The sequence below is a fragment of the Ixodes scapularis genome, unplaced genomic scaffold, assembly GCF_016920785.2.
Source record: "Ixodes scapularis isolate PalLabHiFi unplaced genomic scaffold, ASM1692078v2 PGA_scaffold5__190_contigs__length_132052651, whole genome shotgun sequence".
Lineage (NCBI taxonomy): Eukaryota > Metazoa > Arthropoda > Arachnida > Ixodida > Ixodidae > Ixodes > Ixodes scapularis.
The window spans coordinates 107,866,039-107,887,478 of record NW_024609880.1 but is presented as its reverse complement, the minus strand read 5'-3'; the positions used below and the strand labels follow the sequence as shown (position 1 = coordinate 107,887,478).

Here is a 21,440-nt window from a genome sequence, read left to right as displayed (position 1 = left end):
GTACGCTGATGACACAATTGGATCTTCTCTGAAGCACCGAAAAGTACCGCATCATTTTGCGCCAAATTTGTTTTCCAACCGACAAAATACACGCCAGAATCTACACCGCTTCGCACGCAAACGTGGAAAGCCTATGGGGCGGCCATGTTTCTATTCCCGTATCGATGGTGAAAATAGGACGACAGTAGCGCCACCTCTAGTTCGATCACGATGCCAGTAGCAACCACTTAAAAAATGGCACAATACTCGTTTATACTTCTCGAAGCGCAATTCTTATTTAATCAGATATTTTGAATGAAAATGTTTCCAACTAATAATTCCTGTGCTGACGTAGGCTTTAATTTCTTGAAAACATTCGCTAAGTCAAATTGGATTGTAAATTCCTACATGAAGGGCGACGTATTCACAAATATTCCAATGTCATGGTCTCCAAATACGGAATACATTTCGTACTGCGAAGTCCGAAGATTTTTTTCTATATTCCACCACAAACAGGCATCGTGTTTTAGTTGTATCCCAGACCTGTAAATAAATACTAATACGGCAAATAAACGCGATGTAAAAAACCACTGTTTTTCGGGTATCTGTTTTGTTTCGGAGCAAAGTTTGTTTAGTGCCAATTGCGAGATCATAGATCGATATATCAAAGTTCAACATGTGTGAGCAGTGCTGACATTTTATTGTAGGCATTTCGGATGAAGTTTTAACGTGGAGGGCGACGCGGAGAACCTAAAGTGTTATTTAAAGGTCACCGCGAAATCTTTTGCGCCTTATAATGTATGATGCCCACCCATTCATTGCTAGTAGAGATTTCATTTTCGCAGAGCTAAGCAATATGAAAGCAGTCACCTTCTTACTTTCAATATATTTCTCGCTTGCAAGACAGGTAATGACAAACAACGGAACTGAAATTGATGATCGTCCAGATTGTGAAAAGCACCAAGACATTAACAGGGTATGTTTATATATTCCCTTATAATGCAAACTCTTCAATGTAATTTAAAAAAAAAAAAAAACTATTGCAGATATTTTATTTCCTTAGTTAGTCGAAATAGTTGGTGTATTTTGTTAATTTGTTTGGTGCGAACTATAAGAACGGTGACTTGTTTAATAACAATGGACAATTGGTACAAACAAATCTAAAAAAAGGAAAGTTAAAAAATGTATTCTTTTTAAACTTTATATCACGCTTATCATAATGCGTAAGTGCCTGAAAAGCAACGAACAACAAATCCGAAGAATGACCACTATCCGATTATTCTATAACGTAATCACCCGGAGTTGTGCGTTTATTTTTTTCCTGCAACCCTCTGCTTTCTGCGACTTTATAAACTGAAGCACTTTCAGGCAAATGATTTAGTTAGAATTTCGCTTTTCTGGCAAGATTCAAGCGCGACATTTGCTAGTGTTTATTAGAACACTCTCGTCCTACTCTGACCTGAGTAGAACAGAGGCATTGTGACCATCAGTGGATGGCGACCGACTGACTCACCTAACCGGCATGACACCACCCTCCATGATTGGTGACTCCACTGACTCGGGACTGGCAGAGTGTTTTATCATCATTAAAATTAGTCGCCCAATGAACGGGCTGAGGAAAAGGGGTGTCGCCGAACATAGCCGTTGCTTAAAACAAAAATGTTAAGAAATCTGTCTTTTTTTGTTGGAACCGATCTTGTATTTCTGACGCTGGTGAAGGTTTATCTTCGTTTCTCACTTTAAACCGAAATGTATAAGGCCTAAATATTTAATACGTATTTTCTATCTGAAGACGTTTGACTATGAGACCAGATTCCAAAGATAATTCGACAGCATAAAACGCTCATTTTCAAGGCTCAGTTTAATTTACCTGAATTGTTCGAGGTTTTTCCTCGATTCATTGCGATGGGAACATTGTAATTAATGACTGTACGAATTCAAAGTTTTGCTTCTGTCAAAATCCTCCCCATAATAAACAAGGAAATTGGTTCTGACTTCTAACTAAAGTTTGAATATTAATTTCTTTGCTTGAGCGTAATTTGAATTCAAAATGTTTCTTGTTCTGGTTTTCTAGCGCCCAATTTTTTTGAAAATGAACGTTATGTGCCTACACGCCTTTTTTATAGAGCGAGAATAATTTATAATAATACGATATTATCTTTCGGGACGAACTAAAAAACTGCCGGAGACGAGAGGACATAAAAAAGGGAGACAAACACAACAGTGTTTCAAAACACAGCTGCGTTTAGAGTCAATGTTGTGGTAGTTCCCGTTTTTGTGGCCCCTCGCCTCCGAAGTTTTTCAGCATGATCGTTCACCACCTCGCTTGCACGATCACTCTTATTTCTCAAACCACAACAAACCAACAAGGGTTGCTCTATTCATTCACGAAGGCCACATACGTCTTGTCGTAATATTCAAAGTCTAGTTAATGATTGGGTATCGGCAGAACAACAATGTTTTCGGAATCTTGCCTAACTTTCAGTCAAAGCCTAGGCGGAAACCAGGACATTACAATATTCAAGCATTTTATTAAAAAGTTATTTACTTGGATGCCGACCAAAAAAGTCGGTTACACTTGCGGCGCCTATGATGCCCTTTTGCGGCAATTTGGAGTCCACAAGCAACGATATCACCTTACCATTCTGACACAAACTCTGTTAACACAGAATGTGTTCCACACCTGGCATTCACCTCACTAGTTCTAACCTGGAGTGTAATGAAGAACAGTTACACACGGGCTAAGGCAACATAAAGCATACACAACACGTAGAAGGCAATCCATAAGCATACGAAGCATATGGAGGATATAATTCAATATAAGGTTCACTTACTAATGTTTAAGCGTTATTATTCTTGATCTGTTAAAGTTACTAAGTGGGGAAGAAGGAATCGAACCGCAAACCGTGCCATCTCTTAAAATTTGTTGTTGGCCTACTTGGTTCATAATGCGGTCTAGAAGAATTTTTTTTTTTTTTTTTTTTTTGCGCTTGTCTGTGTTTACCTTTTTGTGATTGTCCCTTGTGTCGCGCAAAAACTTCTAGACTGCGTGCCATCTCTGGCCGACGAGTTTCCTTGGCGTCACGGCGTCACCGTAGGCCAGATTGTGTAAAAATTCTACGGACCGCCATGTCGAATCTCGAGTGAGCAAGAAGAAACCTGATATATGTCAAAGCAATATATTCCGTGATTCGTAACCGGTTCGTGTTCGAACCTGAGCGTAGCCAACTCTAGGGTGACAGGAAATAATTGTGTGGAATGTGTTTGTCTCCGTACCAATCTGATTGTGGATGCTTTAAAGCTCTATTATATCTCGTCAGTGTCGATTTTTTTTCCAGTTACTGGGAAAACAATACAATATATAGTATGGTCAGTGTTGTGCACGTTACTTGAAAAAAGTAATCGATTACAATTACAATTACATTGGAAAAAATATTCAATTAATTACTTAATTATTTAGGTGGAAAAGTGATTGGCCGCTACTTGGAGAAGGAACCGTTACTTTCCGATTACTTTCAATTGTCAAACGAGAGATTTTTCGGCCGATTTGAAAGGGGGTATTTTGTGCTGCCTATTGTTCAATTATGATCATCGGAGTAAAAGCTACTTATCTTCCTAATCCACCAAGTTTGGCAAACCATCCTTGTGTCGGAGACTTAGTTCGAAAAATCCTTGGTAGAAAATTTGTAGGAACAAAAGGCGCCATTAAAAAGGGAACGGAAAAATAGTAACGGTTACAAGTAATTTTAATACTTCCAGAGGTAATCAGATTACTCTTGCGATTACTTCTTTTAATAAATATATTCAGACGATTACAAAATTACTAAAAAAATTGATTACAAGTAATTTGATTGCTCGTAGCTGGTACCGTACAAGTCTGAGTGAGGTGCGTAAAAATATGCAGGTATCGGTTCAATGGCATAACGTAAAAGTTTTTCGTACTTCTTTAACAACAGCTCTCTACAGCCAGGGGCAGTACATAGATATTGTTTCTCACTTCCCATTGTCAGTTACAGAAAATTATTCTATTTCACAAAACAAACATCCTCATATTTGTAGTTATATCAGCTTGAACTTTAGAAATATCTAGAACACAAAGACAGAAAGGACAGGATATGACACACAGCTGGATCGACATCTGGAAGATGTCAGGCAAATTTTCGGACTTATAACACCGTCACAAGGGCACGCTATGAGAGTGAGCAAGATTCTCAGGTCCGAGACATGGAGGCAACAACGACTCCTCACAGATTTTCTACGAGCCAAATGTCCTCACTATAACGTTTTTATGAATTACCTGACATTGGCAAGATACACAACAGAAACCATGTGGACCAGATATTACCTTCCATATTTGAAACAGCACCTGGCAAGGAAAGCCAAAGAACACCCAGAACGGCGAGCCCTGCAGGTCATTGGAGACGTCACCATCTCAGTTAAGACAAGAAAAGTACTTGAACAAGGACCAAAGTTTGCTTTGCCACCTCGGCTGCAACCCATCGACAAGATGGCCCTTGTCAGAAATATCGCATCCAAGGCTGATGTTGAAAACGCGGCACAGATAATCAACGAGGGAATCGAATGCATCGCGAGCCTAAGAAGCTCAGTAACACCAGGTATGAGCTTTCGTCCCACAATACAAGAACTAATTAGCAAAGATCTTAATTTATGCGTTTCCGACAAGGAAGGCGGATTCGTCGTCCTAGATTCAGCCACATACAAAGAGAAAGCCTCTGCCGCCATGGCAAAGAACTTCATTGATGTGGACGCAAAAACACACAAAAAAGCAAAACAAGCGGTTCTGAAGCTCCTTGATAACAACAACATGAACAGTTTATGCACAAAAATAAGACAAACGAAGAAAGGACAGCTGGAAGTTTTTTTTTCTCAGCGAAAACCCACAAAGAGGGCACACCGTTTAGGGCCATTGTGTCGGAAAAAGACACCTGGCAAATCCATCTCTCGACGTTCCTATCCCTTCGCCTAGCCATGATACAATCGGATGATCCATACAAAATCAAGAATTCGGAACAATTAATTGCATACCTTCAAGAAAAAGGAACTGGTGTCACATCTGGATTTTCAATAGATATTCAAGACATGTATTATTCGATTCCGCACACAAACCTTATGGCGATTCTCCGCTCTACAATTGAGAAGCAAGGCACCACAGCTTTTCAGAACGCCGCAGGAATAAATGTAGACACCTTTTTAGAACTATTATGTGCATATCTAAACGCGACTGTGGTGGTATATCAAGACCAACCAATGGTGCAAAAAAGCGGAGTATGCATTGGATCTCGAGTGGCGCCACAGCTATGTGATATGTACCTGGCGGCATGCAGCAAGATCATCGAAGACAACTTGAAACATACAAGCGTCCAGGCGATTTTCCGTTACGTAGACGATTTCTTAATACTAAGTGCCACGGAAGTCGACGACCAGACAAACGGAACCAGAGACACAGTTCTTAGATGCTTCAAAGAAAGTTGCCCCGACTTGGTTTTCACCTATGAAGCACCTGTCGACAAAAATATAAAATTTCTAGATCTCAATCTGACTTTCAATCAAGGACACGTGTGCTGGAGGTACGAACCCCGGTCAGCGAAAGGATTTCTGCCGTTCACATCCGGACATTCAAGAACCATAAAGAGGAGTGTCGCGAGCACGGCTCTAATCTCTGCCCTACACAAATCGTGTGAGCACCAAATAGGGCAAAGTTTTGAAAAACAGATGTGCCGCCTACGAGAATCGGGATATCCAACTAGTCTAATGGTGCCAGTCTGTGAAAACATCTGCAAAAAATTGAAGCATAAAAGTCAGGAAAACGAAGACGCAGACAAAACTCGAAGGAAGATCGTGGTGCTACCGTACATCCATGGGATCACCCACAAATTGAAAAAGATTGCAGCAAGAAATGACGTACAAGTAGTATGCTCCGCGCCCAACAAAGCATACTATATGTGCAGTGAAGTGAACCGAAAAAGAAAGAAAAAATTCTGCAACACGGCCCACAGAACGCAATATCTCCCATGCTCAACAGGAGTGGTTTACCACATTCCCCTGTCTTGCGGGAAATGCTACATCGGCCAAACAGGCCGATGTATCAACGACAGAGCCCGTGAGCATGCAGCGTCTCTAAAGGGAACAGCGGCAGGACATCTGGCAGCTCATTGGAGGACATGCCAGTGCAGTGTAGCTTTGAACAGCACCACCATTCTTGGAAGAAACAACAATCCTCATGCACGCGAAATGCTCGAGGCGCTCGCCATCGAGGAGCACGCGGAGGACTGTGTCAGCACGCCATCAATCACCGTCCACAAAAAAGAAAGACAGTACCTAAAGAATGTCACGCCCCAAACAACAACAGCACGAGCTTGTGGCGGGTTAGTTCAAAAACAATAATTTGCGGGGAATACTGTGCAAATGATTTGTACATATTTTTTGTATAAGTGTAAATATCGGGAGTGATCTTTATTAGTGGAATAGGGTAATTTGTATAATAGGTTAATGTGCTCCACTTGGGACTCAAAAGGAAGGAGCAAAAGCGCAAAGAAGAAGTTTAAACTAAAAAATCGTTGGTAGTCAGCTGTGTGTCATATCCTGTCCTTTCTGTCTTTGTGTTCTAGATATTTCTAAAGTTCAAGCTGATATAACTACAAGTATGTACCAACAAGCTCAACTCTTAACCGTTAAACATCCTCAAATGAAATTCTAAAGATGATAAGGCTCACGTGTGCGTAACAGAACAACGTTGGCTTTCAAGTAAACGCCAGGTGCACTGGTGATCATGCAACCAAGTTTTAAAACCATTGATTTTATCACAATGCATACTTTCAATTTACTCAGTTACTTATGTGATCCTGCATGGAAACACGAAGAATTGCGTCCGCTTTCTAGAACAGCAACTGGGAACGCAGGTGTTTGAGGCAAACTCCGGTGCTTCGCTTCGCTTCCTACGAAGAAATATATAGACTTTTTTTCGATAAAAATAAATTTTGAATTAATTATACTGAGGTATAAAACATGTTGCTTTGAAACATAATTGTATTGCAGGCTCTTCAGAATGTCGATCCATTTTCATGGATGTACCATCGCACATACCGACCAAACCCTGGGGAACCGGAATTTGCGTGCGTCTATGCTAATGTTACGAAGCTGAACGGTACCGGTAACTATGTGTTCAGGCAGGGATGGACAACAGCAGATAATAAAACGTAAGTATGTGGCAAGTTGATAAAATGTTACAAATCGGCTTTGTCAATACCATTGCACATTCCAGAGTTGAAGTTCCGTTGTTTGTGAAAACGGAAAGAACACCCGAATACCAGAGACAGGAGGACAATGCTATGCGTGTAACGTTGAGGAATGGTAAGTTTTAAATCTTACTTAAATATGTTTTATTAGAGAAAGGGAGTAATCAGACCTCGTGAAAAGTAGTTTCCTCGACTAGTGTTTATCAAGCTAGTTGGAAGACGTAATGAAAAAAAAAAAGAATGTCGCGAAGGAGACAGGCAAAGAAAAGGAGACGAACACGCCATAGCACTGTTTGCGGCCTCTTTTACCATGGCTAAGCTTTGTTTTTGTATAATTTCTTTAGGTGTACCAAATCATGGAATGATTTTAGCAACCCTAAAATATTACTTATGCGAGTCATTCGAAAAATAAAAATGAATATTATCGGTTTTGATGGTCTAAAAGACATATAATTATATAATTGAAACACCTATACTTACTAAATCTGATATGCCGCGCTGAAGTTACTGGTCTGAAGGACGGAAGGGTGGACTGAATATTCATAAATACGACTAGAGTTCCTTCAAACTGAAACTTCAGTTCATTTATATTGAGGTCCCAAGCACCCAATAAGGTAGAAGGCATCACAGGGGTACACCTACACAAGTAGAAAAATGTTTAACCCACTAAACGGAAGCACGAACTGGTTGAGGATGACCCGTTCCTATACTTGTTTTTATAGAGGCACTTTAACGCTGTTTTTTTTTTTAATGGTCACTTATTTGCTTGAATATTTACTAAAGACACTAACAGACATCGTTGGACTAGTACCCAAACATTAGGCCAAAATATTATTTTTTGTGAGGTTATTCAATTTACGATATTGTTCCTTACCGTGTTTCTTTAAACTGAAAGTCTCTACTGACGACGATGAAAAATTTACGCTTGCGGCCGGCACGGGCTCACTTTTGGAATTGTACAATTTGTTCCCAATAATTACAAGCAGTTTTATGGTGTCAAACGAATGTTTTGGAAGCTGGCTCCAGCATGAACGCAGCAGCTCGAAACAGACGCTTGGTATAGCCATTTGTTTAGACTGCCTGCTGGACCTGCAAGTGACTACCGGTGATGTCACGGCACTGAAACGCGCAGGTATATTTGAATATTGTTCTTGGAATTATTTTCGTTGATCAATTCGGCAGTAACTATTCTTAATTTCGCGACACTAATTAGGGTCCCAAAAAAAAGGTAAAGGCCGGGGTTTCAAAAATATATAGCTTGTCGGAGTGGCTATACAATTTTCCGGAGTACGGCTTTCACATTTGAAATGAGGTGAAATAAATCGACGTCCAGGTTACTTAATTTGTTACAAATACAAATTTCGACAAAAACAAGGTACATATAGTAGAACAAAGATAGGAATATGTTATCTTAATATTTTTTTAAGCCCCCAAATGATGTCCATTTAACCATTTTACCCCGGACATTCATAGCTAAGCCTTCTCGGCATAGTTTTGTATTATTCTATTGCTGGGAGGAAAAAAGATGTGGTTCAGTGAAGAGAAAACAGTAAAAATCATTTCATTTTCGTACATGACTAATTAGGCATTTCTCCTCAATAACCGTTGATTGAAAAAAATTGTCAGCGACCTTTACTTCCAAAGTATTAAATGCACGAAATGTGGTATTTAAGGAGCGATCGTTTTAGTTTGTTTAGAGTACAATCTAGTATAATATAAAGTCAAGGGGTGTCAATATTTATCGAATTATAGATCATGTGATGTAAATCTCCCCGCCAAATTTAGCGAGGCAACAAAATTTGTGTATAGGTCACTTGATGTCAATTGAGGTCACGTTACCTGACATCACGTGGCCTATACACCAGTAAGCGCTCGTCCGGTTCGTCTACCTGTTGTGTCCTTGTCTACACTTAGCGCTTTTAATTTTTGTAAGTTATAAGCCAACTCGCCGTCTTCGCCACTTTATTCCTATACACCAATTCAGTTTCTCCGCTAAATTTAGCTTGAAACGCACGTACGGGCGGTCGGACGGACGGAAGTACTACATTTTCGGATTGGGGGTACCATTAAAAAACATTTCACACTTTAAAATACGTTTAATTAAATTTGAATGTTATAAGCGCACGACTGACGTCACGAGACCTAGGTTATTACTCTAATTTTGTTTTCCGCTCAGTTGATCGGTGTGTGTGCAGATAATCTCTTTAACAGTTGGAGTAAGAAGTCTTGTGTTGAAAGGTGTGTTCTAAACCCGAACATTGTGTGGGGATAAATAAGCCCCTGTGGTCTCCAGGTGCGGCTGCAGGCGATTTAGCACGATGTGTTCATATAGCTTACCCAAACACGATGTCAGTGTTATCGGTCGTAATGTGAAGAGGCTGAGAGGCTTGCCGGTTTGGGGATTTGTAAAAATTATCTCCGCGTGCTTCCACTCCTTGGGTTAGTCCCTCGTTCCTAGTGGTAGTTGATATAGTCGGTCAGGGCTATTGTTAAGGGTTCGTCTAGGTTTCTGAGTAGGCTATTCTGGACCTTACTCCTCCGTAATGTCGTAAATTTGGTGAGTTCTTGGATGGCTTTGGCGGTTTCTTGTGGTGTTATCTCTCGGTCCAGCTCGGGATTGTCGGTGCCTGTGTATCCAGTTGTGAACGCTGGACGGTTCGTTCCCGGTATGTTTGTGCGCTTGAGTTCTTCGAGTATAGTTGGGCATCGGTTCCATTGTACTGGTGTATCATTTTCCGCGCGGTATGTTGGGAGGCTGCTTTGCTTTTAATGGGGTCGGGTAGGTGTTTCAAGAGGCTCCATGTTTTTGCTGTGCTCAGCGTGCCTTGCATCATATTGCACATTTGTCCCCAGTTGCTACGAATGAGCTCCTTCGCATATTCTGCCGCTTCAGCGATGAGTTTGAATATCCGAAGTTGTAGTTGCCGGTTGAGCTTCTGTCGGCGCCACCGTTTGATGAGACCGCGCCTGGCGTCCCACATGTGTGGTAGATGGGTGTCGACCAGAGGTGTTTGGTCCGTGAGAGTGATCCGCTTGGGGGTGTGTTTGTCGATGTCGTGTTGTAGCGTACGCACCCATTGATCCAAGTTGCGTATTGTTGCCTGTTCGTGGTTTTCTCGAGCAGTTCTAAACACCGTCCAATCCGTAAGCGCTATCGTTTGTAGAGTTTTTCTGTTTTCCGCTGGGTATTGTGTTAGAAATAATGCAGTGGTCGCTACCTAGTGTTTCTTCTAGGTTTTCCCATTGGATAATGGCATTCAGGAGGTGAGCGTGAGGTCAGGGTACGTGTCCCGTGATATGCTGTTGCCTATCCGCGTGGGTTGACTGGGGTCTGTCAAGATCGTAAGCCTGTTTTTATTTATAGTATCTTGTAGTTTAGCTCCTTTCGGTTGTGACTTTTGATAGTCCCATGCCGGGTGAGGTGCATTAACGCTTCCGACTATGATGAGCCGGAATTTCGCCGTTTTGAGGGGGCCCAGTTGAAGAGAACGTCGAATCTGGAGTAGCGGTCGGCGTTCGAGCTGTAGATGTTTAATACGAAGGTGCTGAGTGCGCCCCAACGTAGCGGTAGGTATTCTATGAGTATCACGGTAATTCCTGTGTCCATGGGGCCGTGGTGGAGAACTGTGAGAGATTTACTTACTAGGATGCATATCTGCGATCTTCCTGGGGTTGTGTAAGTGTTCTACCCTCTGAGAGCGGGAGTGGTTCTCGTTTCTTGCAACGCGATTACGTCCGGTGGTTTTTGGGAGTGCTGTATATATTGTCTAAGTAGCCCTTGTTTCTTTTTTAATGATCTACAGTTACATTGCCAGATTATCCTTCTTGAATTGTATTGTTTAGGCTGGTCCCGCCATGTTGTTGTTGCTGGTGTTGCCTGGCGGTTTCAAGGTCGACGTGTTTCTGGAGGATCTCTTAGATTTCCTCTATTCTGAGGTGAAGCAGTTGTTGCTGTTGGTTCTGCTGCTGCATCTGTAGCTGCATCTGTTGGTTTTGCTGCTGCTGTAGCGGGGCGATTGCCGAGCTTGTCAGGCTATTGATAATCTCCGCGAAAATATTGTTCTGCTCCAAGATTTTGTTGAATCTTTCCTCGAATTCGCTTACTCTAGCCTCGAAGCTTTGCTCTAGTCCGGAAAAATCCGCTTGGAGTTTCGCGATTCTAAGGGTTGCAGTTTTCTCTGTTTTGCCTGTGAGCGTCGTGGGTTCGTGTGTGTATTCAGTCGAGGGGGGTGGGGGTGGTAGAGGGGGGTAGAGACCGTGCTGCCCAGCACACCTGCTCGGTCAGACGGCACTGGTCCCCCGTCTGCTGGGCGACTGCTTTCTCTGCGGGCCCCAGAGTCGATTTTTCCATCAGCTCTGGCTCCGTGTCCCCACGTGCTTCAATGCGCGGTCGTTTACTCGTTGACGAAAAGGGGTCGTCGCTCTCAGGGCATCTGGTCCTCGTGGTTGACTCCCTGGTGTGTCGCCCCGTAGATGGCTCTCTGATATGCTATCCCGTTGTGGGTCGGCTAGGTGTGGCGTTAGACGCGGTGTGCTCCGATTTAGGTCCTGGTATGACAGCGTCAGCCCAGGACTTAGTTGGAGGTTCCGCTTTGGGGGATGGTACCGTTGGAGTTTGTGCTTGACTCTTCTGCCCTTGATGACTCATTGTCTGTTAGTGCTGGCGCTGGTTTTTGCGTTTTGCTTGCCGGGCTGGTGTTGTGGGATTGGTTGACGTTGGGTTCGTTGATGCTGGATCCTCGACGCGGTGGGTCTCCGTATATTGGTATCGATGGTCGGTTGCCATCGCTCGGTACACTCCGTGCTGCCCGTTACATGTTCACCTTGGTAGATACCGTACTTGGCTGTGCATTGATGTGCCTCTGTGAGTTCTGGGTGTCCGCAGGTGACGCAGATATGTATGTCCGGCGTCGGGCACACGTCCGCTAGATGTCCCTGTTTGAGACAGATGCGGCACACTCGTTTGGCCGGTCGGTAGGGTTTGCAGCAGTATTCATCTTCGTATAGGTACACTGCAAGTTTGATCGTGGTTTCCTTGAAGGTGATCATAGCTTTGTCGGCTTCTCTCATGGGTTTGGCGTATATGATTTCGTGGGTTCTGCTCCAGAGTTCCGTTAGGAGGATTTCCTGGGTGACTTCAGGTTCCAGGTCATGAACTACCGTTTTGGGAGAGTTCAGGGGTGCCACCGAATACGCGTGGACTGCATAGTCGTATTTCCCCAGACGTATTTGGTCGATGTCACACCGTGGCGTGGCGAGTTCGATGCCTGTGATGCTTTTCATGATTGTGTTCTGATCATGTTTCCCCCTGAAGATCACTCAGCCGCGCATAGCCTCGATGGGGAGCCCACTGGCTTCACTCAGGCTGCGGGTGATGTCAATGTTGCTTCATCTCACGAAGTACAAGCCTTCTCTTGGTTTCATGATGATCTTGTAGTCGTTCTTTGGTAGCGGTTCTTGCCTTACGGCACGTTTCGCAGTGCGGTAGCGTGGTGTCGTCTTGGGTTTCCTCGGTGCGTGCATGGCCGTTGCGTCTACTTCCTTTCGCGGTAGCGAAGCTTGGCCCGGTCTCGAACCACTTTTAGCCATCCTTTCCCGTGTTCTTGACTGGACGCCGTGGCTGCGCTCCCTCCGTCGTCTTGTAGTTTTATTGCAGCTGCCATTTCAGACGCTTCGCATTGGCCTTGCGCCGGGACGGTTCTCGCCAGGCCGGGGGCCCCACCACGCCTGGTTTAGCGCGTTAGGCCTAGCGGGGCGTTCTCCACTTCGGGATTTCAAACCGCCAAAAAAATGGTGAATTCTGGACTTACGGTTAAAATGTGGGTGTCCACGGGGTCCACTTAACAAGCGGAGATCGCTGGTATGGTCCGTTTGTGGCTTCGTCGAGGTTTTTTACAAAAAAATAGGTATCGATGTAGGAGCCAACATGATGCTCGTTCGCTCCGTCCGGCCCCCAAGCAGCCTTCCTCTTTGAGGTAATTTTTGTGTTACGGTGCAAAGAATAAACAGTCGTGTAGCTGACATCGAAGCCCTATCTTTATGGCAAGGACAATCGCGTATGCCTCGCTAATCGAGACTGGCGCTCGCTTCATCTGGGCCGACGGCTTCTCTACGTTCGTTTTGCCCTTGGGACAAGCTTTGTCGAAAAATCGTGGTGGTGTAGAAGTTTCTAATGCATTAATTTTGCGGTGGCGTGATTTTGCTGTGGCCACCACTACGATGCGAGACGCGGAGTGAAATACTCGTGAGACGCGACCGCTGAGCACGCTGCCCCACCAGACTCCGTCTGCCTCCCTGCTTACTTTAATAAATGAATGATACCTACTGATATGACACCTTCAAAGCAAAATTTAATGCTTGGTTTCGTTCTGGTTGAGCGTCATTTCACTTTTTCGCGTTGCTCGCGTACGCAAACGGTGCGTATAGACTTGCGAAATCACGGGCGGATCCGCGCCGGCGTCGTGCGGATTTTGAAGCCCAGTAGCGAAATCCGCCCTTCGCCGGCAGATAATCTGAATCGGTCCGGAACCCATTTTTTCCGTCAAGCGATGCGTTTCGCCTGAAACGAGCAAATCAGCGTTTGCCGGAAGTTGCCTCGCGTGGTACCTACGTTCTTCCGGTCCTTTCTGTTTGTTTGTATGGTGTCGCTCCCGGCTGGATTAACATTCACAGATAAACATTCACCCGCCAGAACGAGGACGGCGTGCACGCTCAGTCTTTTCGTGGTATGGACGAATCACCACCACCAACGGCACAGCTGTTTCTTTGGTGTGCGCTGCATCTCCACTCAGAACGTAGGGCGCACTGAATGAATGGTCGCTATCTTTGAAGTTTTTAGCGTGATACACCATGCTTAAGTTTCGATCCGTATCGTTTCATCGAGAAACGTCTACTGAAATAAAAAAAGCGTACGTATCCTACGACAAAGGATAATCCGTGCGACGTTTATTAGAGTTTTACATACAATAGAACAGCATCACTTTGTGTCGAGCGACTGCGTCCAGGAAGCTGTAGTCCGACGCCATCCAAACCACGACCGACTGGGATAAAATCCATTCTTCAAACGCCACAGCCCTCTACTACACAAGAAATAACACTGGAACGACGAAGGAACGAAGGGACACCAGCGGATCCCTAAATGAGGTTGTCTCTTTATGCAGGAAGTATCCACTTCGAACAAAGGGTCGTACGTTCATTTTGGGTGCGGGGCGAAGCGCCGCCGACGACGGTGCACCGCAGCTTCTGTGGCTTGCGCTCTATGTCCTGCTACACACCAAGAAGGAAACAACGAATAGCAGTAGTATCGTCTTCTTTGCTGTAGAACTTGACACTTTTCTCGCGGCTCTTCTCATGTGGCGAAACGAGCGGGGCGTTGCAGGATCCAGTGTCAACAACGTTAATCCTGCTCGTACCGGACGTAGTCCGAGCTACTCCGAGTGCTTTCCGAGTGCGGCCGAGAGCAGCAGAGAGGAAAGATTGTGGCTTCTCGGCGCAGACTCGAAGCTCGGAGATCAAACGAGAAAACCGGCGCAGGTGGCAGAAATGGAAATAAACACCTTCAGGTGACCGCTGAGGCCGAACCCCCTTCGGCTCCAGAAATTTTTTCGCAAGTGTAGATCTATAAGCTGGCATAATTTAATGGTGGATATAAATTCTTGAAATAAAATAACAACAAAAATGCTATATGAAAAACATTTTGTATCGTCCTGATGGGCACGGAAAATGCGTTCTGCCTTCTGCGTTTTTTTTTTTTTTTTTACGCATTCTGTTATTTCGCATAGAGAGATGCAGACACGCGCGTGTAAATGAACGTGCCTCGTGCATGATCGAATGCTGCAGTGCAAGCATTACATGGTTGCCTTTTACGGACGCGCTCCGCTAAATCAGGTAAGAAGCAATTGCCTTGTCCTACCATTGTCACACATGAAGGTGTTTTGACGTCACCTCCGACAACACAGGGTAGGAAAATTTACAGCACTTAGCCTTATACGAAATAACACAGGCACCTTTGTCGCGTCCCGACGACGTCCCGTCCGAAATGCAGTGATCCTTGCTCTCTTAAATATGGACTTAAGCCGACCTTGCCGATGTCTGCATGTCGTGGAGCAGACGACGCACTACTTTTCGGCAGCGGAGGCACTTGCAGCGGACGCATTACGTCTGCGGGGCAGCGCATCTACAAAATTCTAAAACTCACTGATTATGCGCTGAATTTACAGGGTAAAGTGACGTCGGGAAACCTACTCACAAACTCAATTTCCCCGCTAAATTTAGTGGTGAAATCGACGTCTCGTGAGCGAGGTACACACCAACTCGATTTTCCCGCTAAATTTAGTGGTGAAATTGACGTCTCGTGAATGAGCTATACACCAACTCAATTTTCCCAATACATTGAGCGACAAAAATGACCGCTCGTGACATAGACGTCACCAGACCTATGCACCAGGTCCCTTTCTCAGCTAAATTTGGAGAGCTTGAAGTAACGTAACCTAGGAAGCAATACAACTTTCTAGTTATATTAATTTGGCGAGTAAATTGATCTAACATACCGTAATATCCTGAGAATTCCGCACCCGTGACGGATAGCACCCCCTTATCTCTAGCATGATTTGATGTGAAGAAACACCAAACGATAGGTTACTTTTAGTAAGTGCGGGTCTCTGACCAATGGTCTACTCAGCAGAAATGGTGTTACTAGCCGCGGCGGGCGATAAGCGAACATTTCTTACTGAGGACAGTAGTCTTTGGTTCATCGCCCCTCCCTGCGATCACGAGCCTTTGCCGGACACAAGATCCGAAAACAGCACTTCTTCAACCTTCTTTTTTTTTATCGCACACTTACAGTTAGCCCACTCTTTATTTTCACCCAATTTGCCTTTAATTTTAGGTGGGCTATATTCGGCATATTACTGCAGTTTCTGTAGTACTCCCCGAAATAAATGCTTAATATAACTTATTATTATTATTATTATTATTATTATTATCATTATTATTATTATTTTTGTAAAATTGAATTTTTACGGGTCAAGCCCGGTGGAGAGCTAGAGACAAAGGCATTTCCGCCTGACTGAGGCCTCTACCCCCTGTTGTACACAATAACTACAAAATCATAGAGAAAAATAAATATCTCCTAAACAAATGTAAACTATCTACTTTGAATACTGCATTCCATGCATTATATTTCATTGAACATGGAAGATATGGGTCGCGTCCCATATTTGGTGTATGTAATCCTCGTTTTTTTTTATATTGCTGTAAATTAAGATATTGATGTGCATATTTATGGCCATTTTTATATTTGTACCTTAACCAGTTTTTTGCACAAATTCCCTCTGAGCGCTGCAGGTTAAATAAAATAGCGTAGCTACATACTCTCTTCCCTCCTGTGAGAACTAATTGTACAACAAGACTATACAGAGTGTCTGTTTTTAATTAAAACAATTTGTTTCGAAGGGTGTCACCATGACCAATACCCTGTTCGCTGCGGATATATTGCACACCGGGGATACTAAGTTGGGGATAACCTGCACCAGTAGTTGGCAAGAGTAATTGAAAACGAGCGTGTTAGTGAATAGATACAAATACATGCAAGGATGAAACATAGTAGACGGGAACTTAAACATAACTTATTTCATTTAGCAACGAGAATGTTGTTGCTAAATGACAGAACTTAGGTTTCCGTCCCCGTCATTTATGTTTTAACTCTTCATGTATTCGTAGTTGACAATATAACTACAAGCTCTTAACTTCGCCGTAGGAAATGAAACATAAAACTCTCTTGACATTTTCAGCGACCGGAGCGGTTTTAAAGGATTTCGCATTATACAAGCTCATATACTCAGACTACACCAAGTGCGATATACTAAGGGTGACGTCAAGGGGTGAGTTACGGCATTAACTTTATAATGTCATATTTTCAACTCTAAAAACTAATATGTCGCTTTTGTACCATTCCTCGGAGTTCTAGTAAAGACGTACGGGGTGACAGAAATTGTTGTTTTCGAACGAGTAACCGTAGAACTCATCAGAAATCTAGTTAAAAAGCTCGCCTCTTTCCTCATGAATTTCGGCCGCCTCGAAGTGACGAAACTCAAATACCGATATTAACCCCAGATTTCCGGCGATGCTTTAATAGGTACAAAAAAAAAAAAAAAAAAAAAAAAAAACGGGCCAAATAAAACATGGAAGATAGTTATCTACTTTTTCCTTGCTTTATTTTACAAGAACAAACCGTTGCCGTGCATTGCGCAAATAAAAACTTAGGGATTCGAGAAATTCAGCAATTTCAAAGCGTCACGCCAAAATTAACATGCCTAAAATTTCGCCTGCTTTCTTTCTCCTGATTTATGTCGGCCTGACTCACATGGAGCAATTTTGCTTGAACTTTTCCAGCTGCTAATTGCGAGCTATTATAAAAAGTATACTGTACGTATGCTACAAGTATACTAAAAATATTCTTTTCTTTTAACGCGATACCGTTAAGGAGCTTGTGTCACAGAAACTCCGGCGTCGGCGTCGTTGGAACCCGAAAATCGCGATTGGTCGATAGGATAATAACGTCGCAGCCATCTCTGACGTCAAACGCCTGATGTCACGCGCGGTTTTGACGTCATGACCCTATCGACCCGCTAAATTTGGCGGGAAAGTTTTCGCTACATTGATTGATTAATTGAAATTGTGTCTTTATTGATGAGAAAGGTTCGCCTGCCTATGGCCTGGTGAACCTGAGGCCGGAGGGTGGGGGTTGTGAGGATTGTAGGGAGAGGGGATTATGATAATGATTAGGTTAGATAAATCGATGGACCCCCGATGTCCTGATAAAACGTGAACACATCAGAAGAGGTCTGAACGGGCACCGCTTCTCTACGCGACGTAACGCAAACTCTACCCTTGGTCTAGCTATGGTGCTCGGAACGCGTCGCCGACGGCTGTGTTTACTGCGGCCCAAAAAGTGTAACCTCGACTTTCACCTGATAATATCATATAACTGTCCGGCTATCGCTGGTCGCAATCATGGCGGTGTCACAGCTGTGGTGGTTGGTATGGCGCACGCCATATGAACCACGGTATCTGCTGCAGGTCGCTCTCAGCTCGACAATCCTCAAAAGCTTTACAAGCTAGAAGTTAGAACTACGTCACAACAGTGATACTCACGCTTGCCCGTGGTTTTTGCAGAAATTTCTACGACCAAACATTAGGATCGCGACAAACGACAGAACAACGTTCCGGCTTTTGTGACGTCATTTTTTGCCTTTTTCGGGACCGCTTTCTAAGCATGGGAGGAATGGGACGCTAAACACAGCCGTCGGAAACACGTTCTAGGCACCGTGGTGTAGCTGCCAGGATGACTGTGTTCCAAAGCTTACCCAAATGAATCCGAGTTACTCCGGCGGGTCGTGTCACGTGACATCACAGGTTGAAAAGCGCTGGACGTGGGTAGGTTCTGAAACGCCAAGGTACAAAACCCTTACCCTGGAGTAAGATCGAGTAAATTTTGGAACACGGCCGATGTATCGGCGTACCCACCTTCCGTGTCGCAAGCTCCATATAAATATATATATGTTTTTTCTTCTAAGACAAAAATTATTAAGCAATCAATGCACATTAAATATAGTTGAAAAATAAAACAGAGCAGAGTACGGCGGACCAGGTGAAAGAAGACAAACACAGCACTTGTCGGCGTCTTTTTTCATCTGGTTCATGTTCCCTTGCGCTGTTTTAATTCTCATATATGTCATATTAAGTTCCACATGCCTCAACTTTAAAAATAAACATAAACGCGGATGCTGTCGTTAGCGCAAGAGTATAAACAAATTAGTGACCTATTAATTAAAAACATACATTATAATTCACGTTTTACCTATATTTTTACATGGCATATTTTAATCGTACTTGTGCAGCTTGTCGGTGATATAGGCCAGATAAGTTGTTAAATTTTAGAAAAAAAACATATTCTTCGAGTTTCAGTAATTTGCTACCTGATACGTAACGCGAACAATTCTAAAATCTAAAATCTAACAACTCGCCTAGCTTATATTAACAGCGGGTTAGAGAGCTCAAATTAAAATATTTTATCTAAAATGAGTAGTGAAAAATATAGTTATCGAGTTTTAGTTAACTGAAAGTCACTACTTGTTTCTTATACTCGTGTACTGAGGACCGCCTTGGACGAGAGTGTTACTCTTCGGGAACAATTTCTTTATTTTCAATGTTCTTCTTGCTTTAAATATTTGCCATGTTAAAATAAAAATTGTGTACGTTGCTTTACTTATAATTAAGTGATTGTGTACATTGTACTGCGTACGTTTTCATGCTGACTAGACTTCTTCTGATAAAATGCACTGCCTTGGAATGGGGCTCGGATGTACAGACGTGCATATTTCTGAAAGTAAAAGCTTCCGTTGTAAAAAAATATCACGATCACTAAACGAGCACTAAAAATACAGAAATATATATTTTTTTTTGTATTTTTTGTATGTATATATGTATATAACAAAAATACATATTTCTCTATTTTTTGTGGTATATATAAGTATAGTTAGATACGACAGACCTCGAGGCACGAGTGGAATTTTATAATGACCAAACAATTGTAGAAAAGTGACAATTATTGCTACTAAAATACCGAAAGATACAGTTTGTTTAAGGAACAACAGTCACAATCAATCATCATAGATAAATCATTAATACTCATATTTAAAAAAGAAGTGCTTACTCACCCGTTCCTCAATAGTCCTTTATAAACGTCTAACAGCCTCTGGGTGGTAATACATACGGTGCACCAATGTTTAATATCCTTCAATAGTTTTAGCAACGGTATTGCGTGATGTATAGTTCAACGATAATAATCACTAGAGAAGGAGAGCGAAGGACAAACAGAAATCTGCGAACATATTTAGGCGACTCGTGCGCGATTAAAAAAAAAATCGGCCTGGTCTCAGTATCAACCCGGGGCCTCTCCAGTTTCAGAAGAGCACACTACCAATTGAGCTAAGCAAGATTTAGACGTCAGTAGAGCAAACGGGTTTTAATAGCCGCGATAAGTCTAACACCAAAGTGAATGAACGGTTTTGTGCCCCTTGTTCGCTTTCTCCAGGAATTATTATCCTGGTTCTTGTCCGGTTCGATGCATCTTTGCATTAATTGCCTTGATACCATAAACTTAGAATGCAGATCGTTCACCCTTGTTGGTTTTAGATGGGTGGCGGCCGTTAAAACCGGTTTGCTCTACTGACATCAACTCCTGGTTAGCTCAGTTGATAGGGCCCTTCGTTGTAAAGGCAGAGGTTCCTACTTGGATGCCAGGAACAGGCGGATTTTTTCAGTAGTGCAGCAGTCGTCTAGCTGTGTTTAGGGATTTCTGCTTGTCCTTTGTCCCCCTTGTTCACCTTCACCGGGAAATATTTTGTTATTCTTGTTGTTCACCTTTGCACTTATTGCATTAACATCATTTTCATTTCCTGTTTCCCGAAATAATATAATAAAATGCATTACGGCTGAAATTTAATATCACTCGCGATTTTCCCTGGATATGTTTAGTCCATTTCTGATGCTACAAGTAGATTGTTTGGCAGTAGGCATGTAGTCTTTATAAGGAAGCATATAAATTACACCAAATCAACAGCTACCAGCTTGTAGCAGCTCGTAACAGAGTCATAATATAAAATATTTTGCAACATAATGTTATATTTTTTTTTCTAGGTCAAGCCTGTGAGCTGTACGTGCACAGCAAATATCTGGATGAAGCTGAACTTAAGGAATGTATAAGATACTACAAGCACGCATGTGTGAAAGAGGGTGGCGAAGATTATAAAGTTTATAACGAACATTGCAAAACACATCAGAAACCAAAACTAGCAGCAACTGCGTTGCCACAATCGAGTGACTGAAATTAAATTTGTTTCTGACGCAAAAAGTATTAGTGGCGTTAATAATTTACCGGTACAGGTTCTGTAGTTATGTAAATAAATTATCTTTAGTGACATAAAACGATTCCTAAATTGCCTTTCATTCAGAAACACCCACATTCGTTGACCGATCTTTTCCACAACTGCATGTTTCGGTATCGAAAAGCTATCAAATATTCTTTCGGCCACTGATTTTCCTCGCAACTTATAGTTTGGCGTCTCCACGTTCGAGGTAATGAGAGCACATTATACATTCTGGCATACGAACGGCTGGAACAAACTGTATGTATTAATTCAG

The 21,440-nt window shown here is 42.9% G+C and overlaps 1 protein-coding gene across 1 annotated transcript; it reads left to right on the top strand.

Annotated features, from left to right (window-relative positions):
* Positions 1 to 775: 775 nt before the first annotated feature.
* LOC121838203 lies at positions 776 to 21,124 on the top strand. Its single transcript, XM_042294297.1, has 5 exons — positions 776 to 955; positions 7,036 to 7,196; positions 7,262 to 7,350; positions 17,027 to 17,116; positions 20,937 to 21,124. The coding sequence occupies exons 1-5, from the start codon at positions 776 to 778 to the stop codon at positions 21,122 to 21,124; spliced, it is 708 nt and encodes a 235-aa protein (XP_042150231.1).
* The last annotated feature ends 316 nt before the right edge of the window (positions 21,125 to 21,440 follow it).

Coding starts and splice junctions, on each gene's coding strand:
- LOC121838203 (XM_042294297.1), top strand. CDS start 776: ATGTATGATGCCCACCCATTCATTGCTAGTAGAGATTTCATTTTCGCA. Junction 956..7,035: donor AGCACCAAGACATTAACAGG/GTATGTTTATAT, acceptor ATTGTATTGCAG/GCTCTTCAGAATGTCGATCC. Junction 7,351..17,026: donor GCGTGTAACGTTGAGGAATG/GTAAGTTTTAAA, acceptor TGACATTTTCAG/CGACCGGAGCGGTTTTAAAG.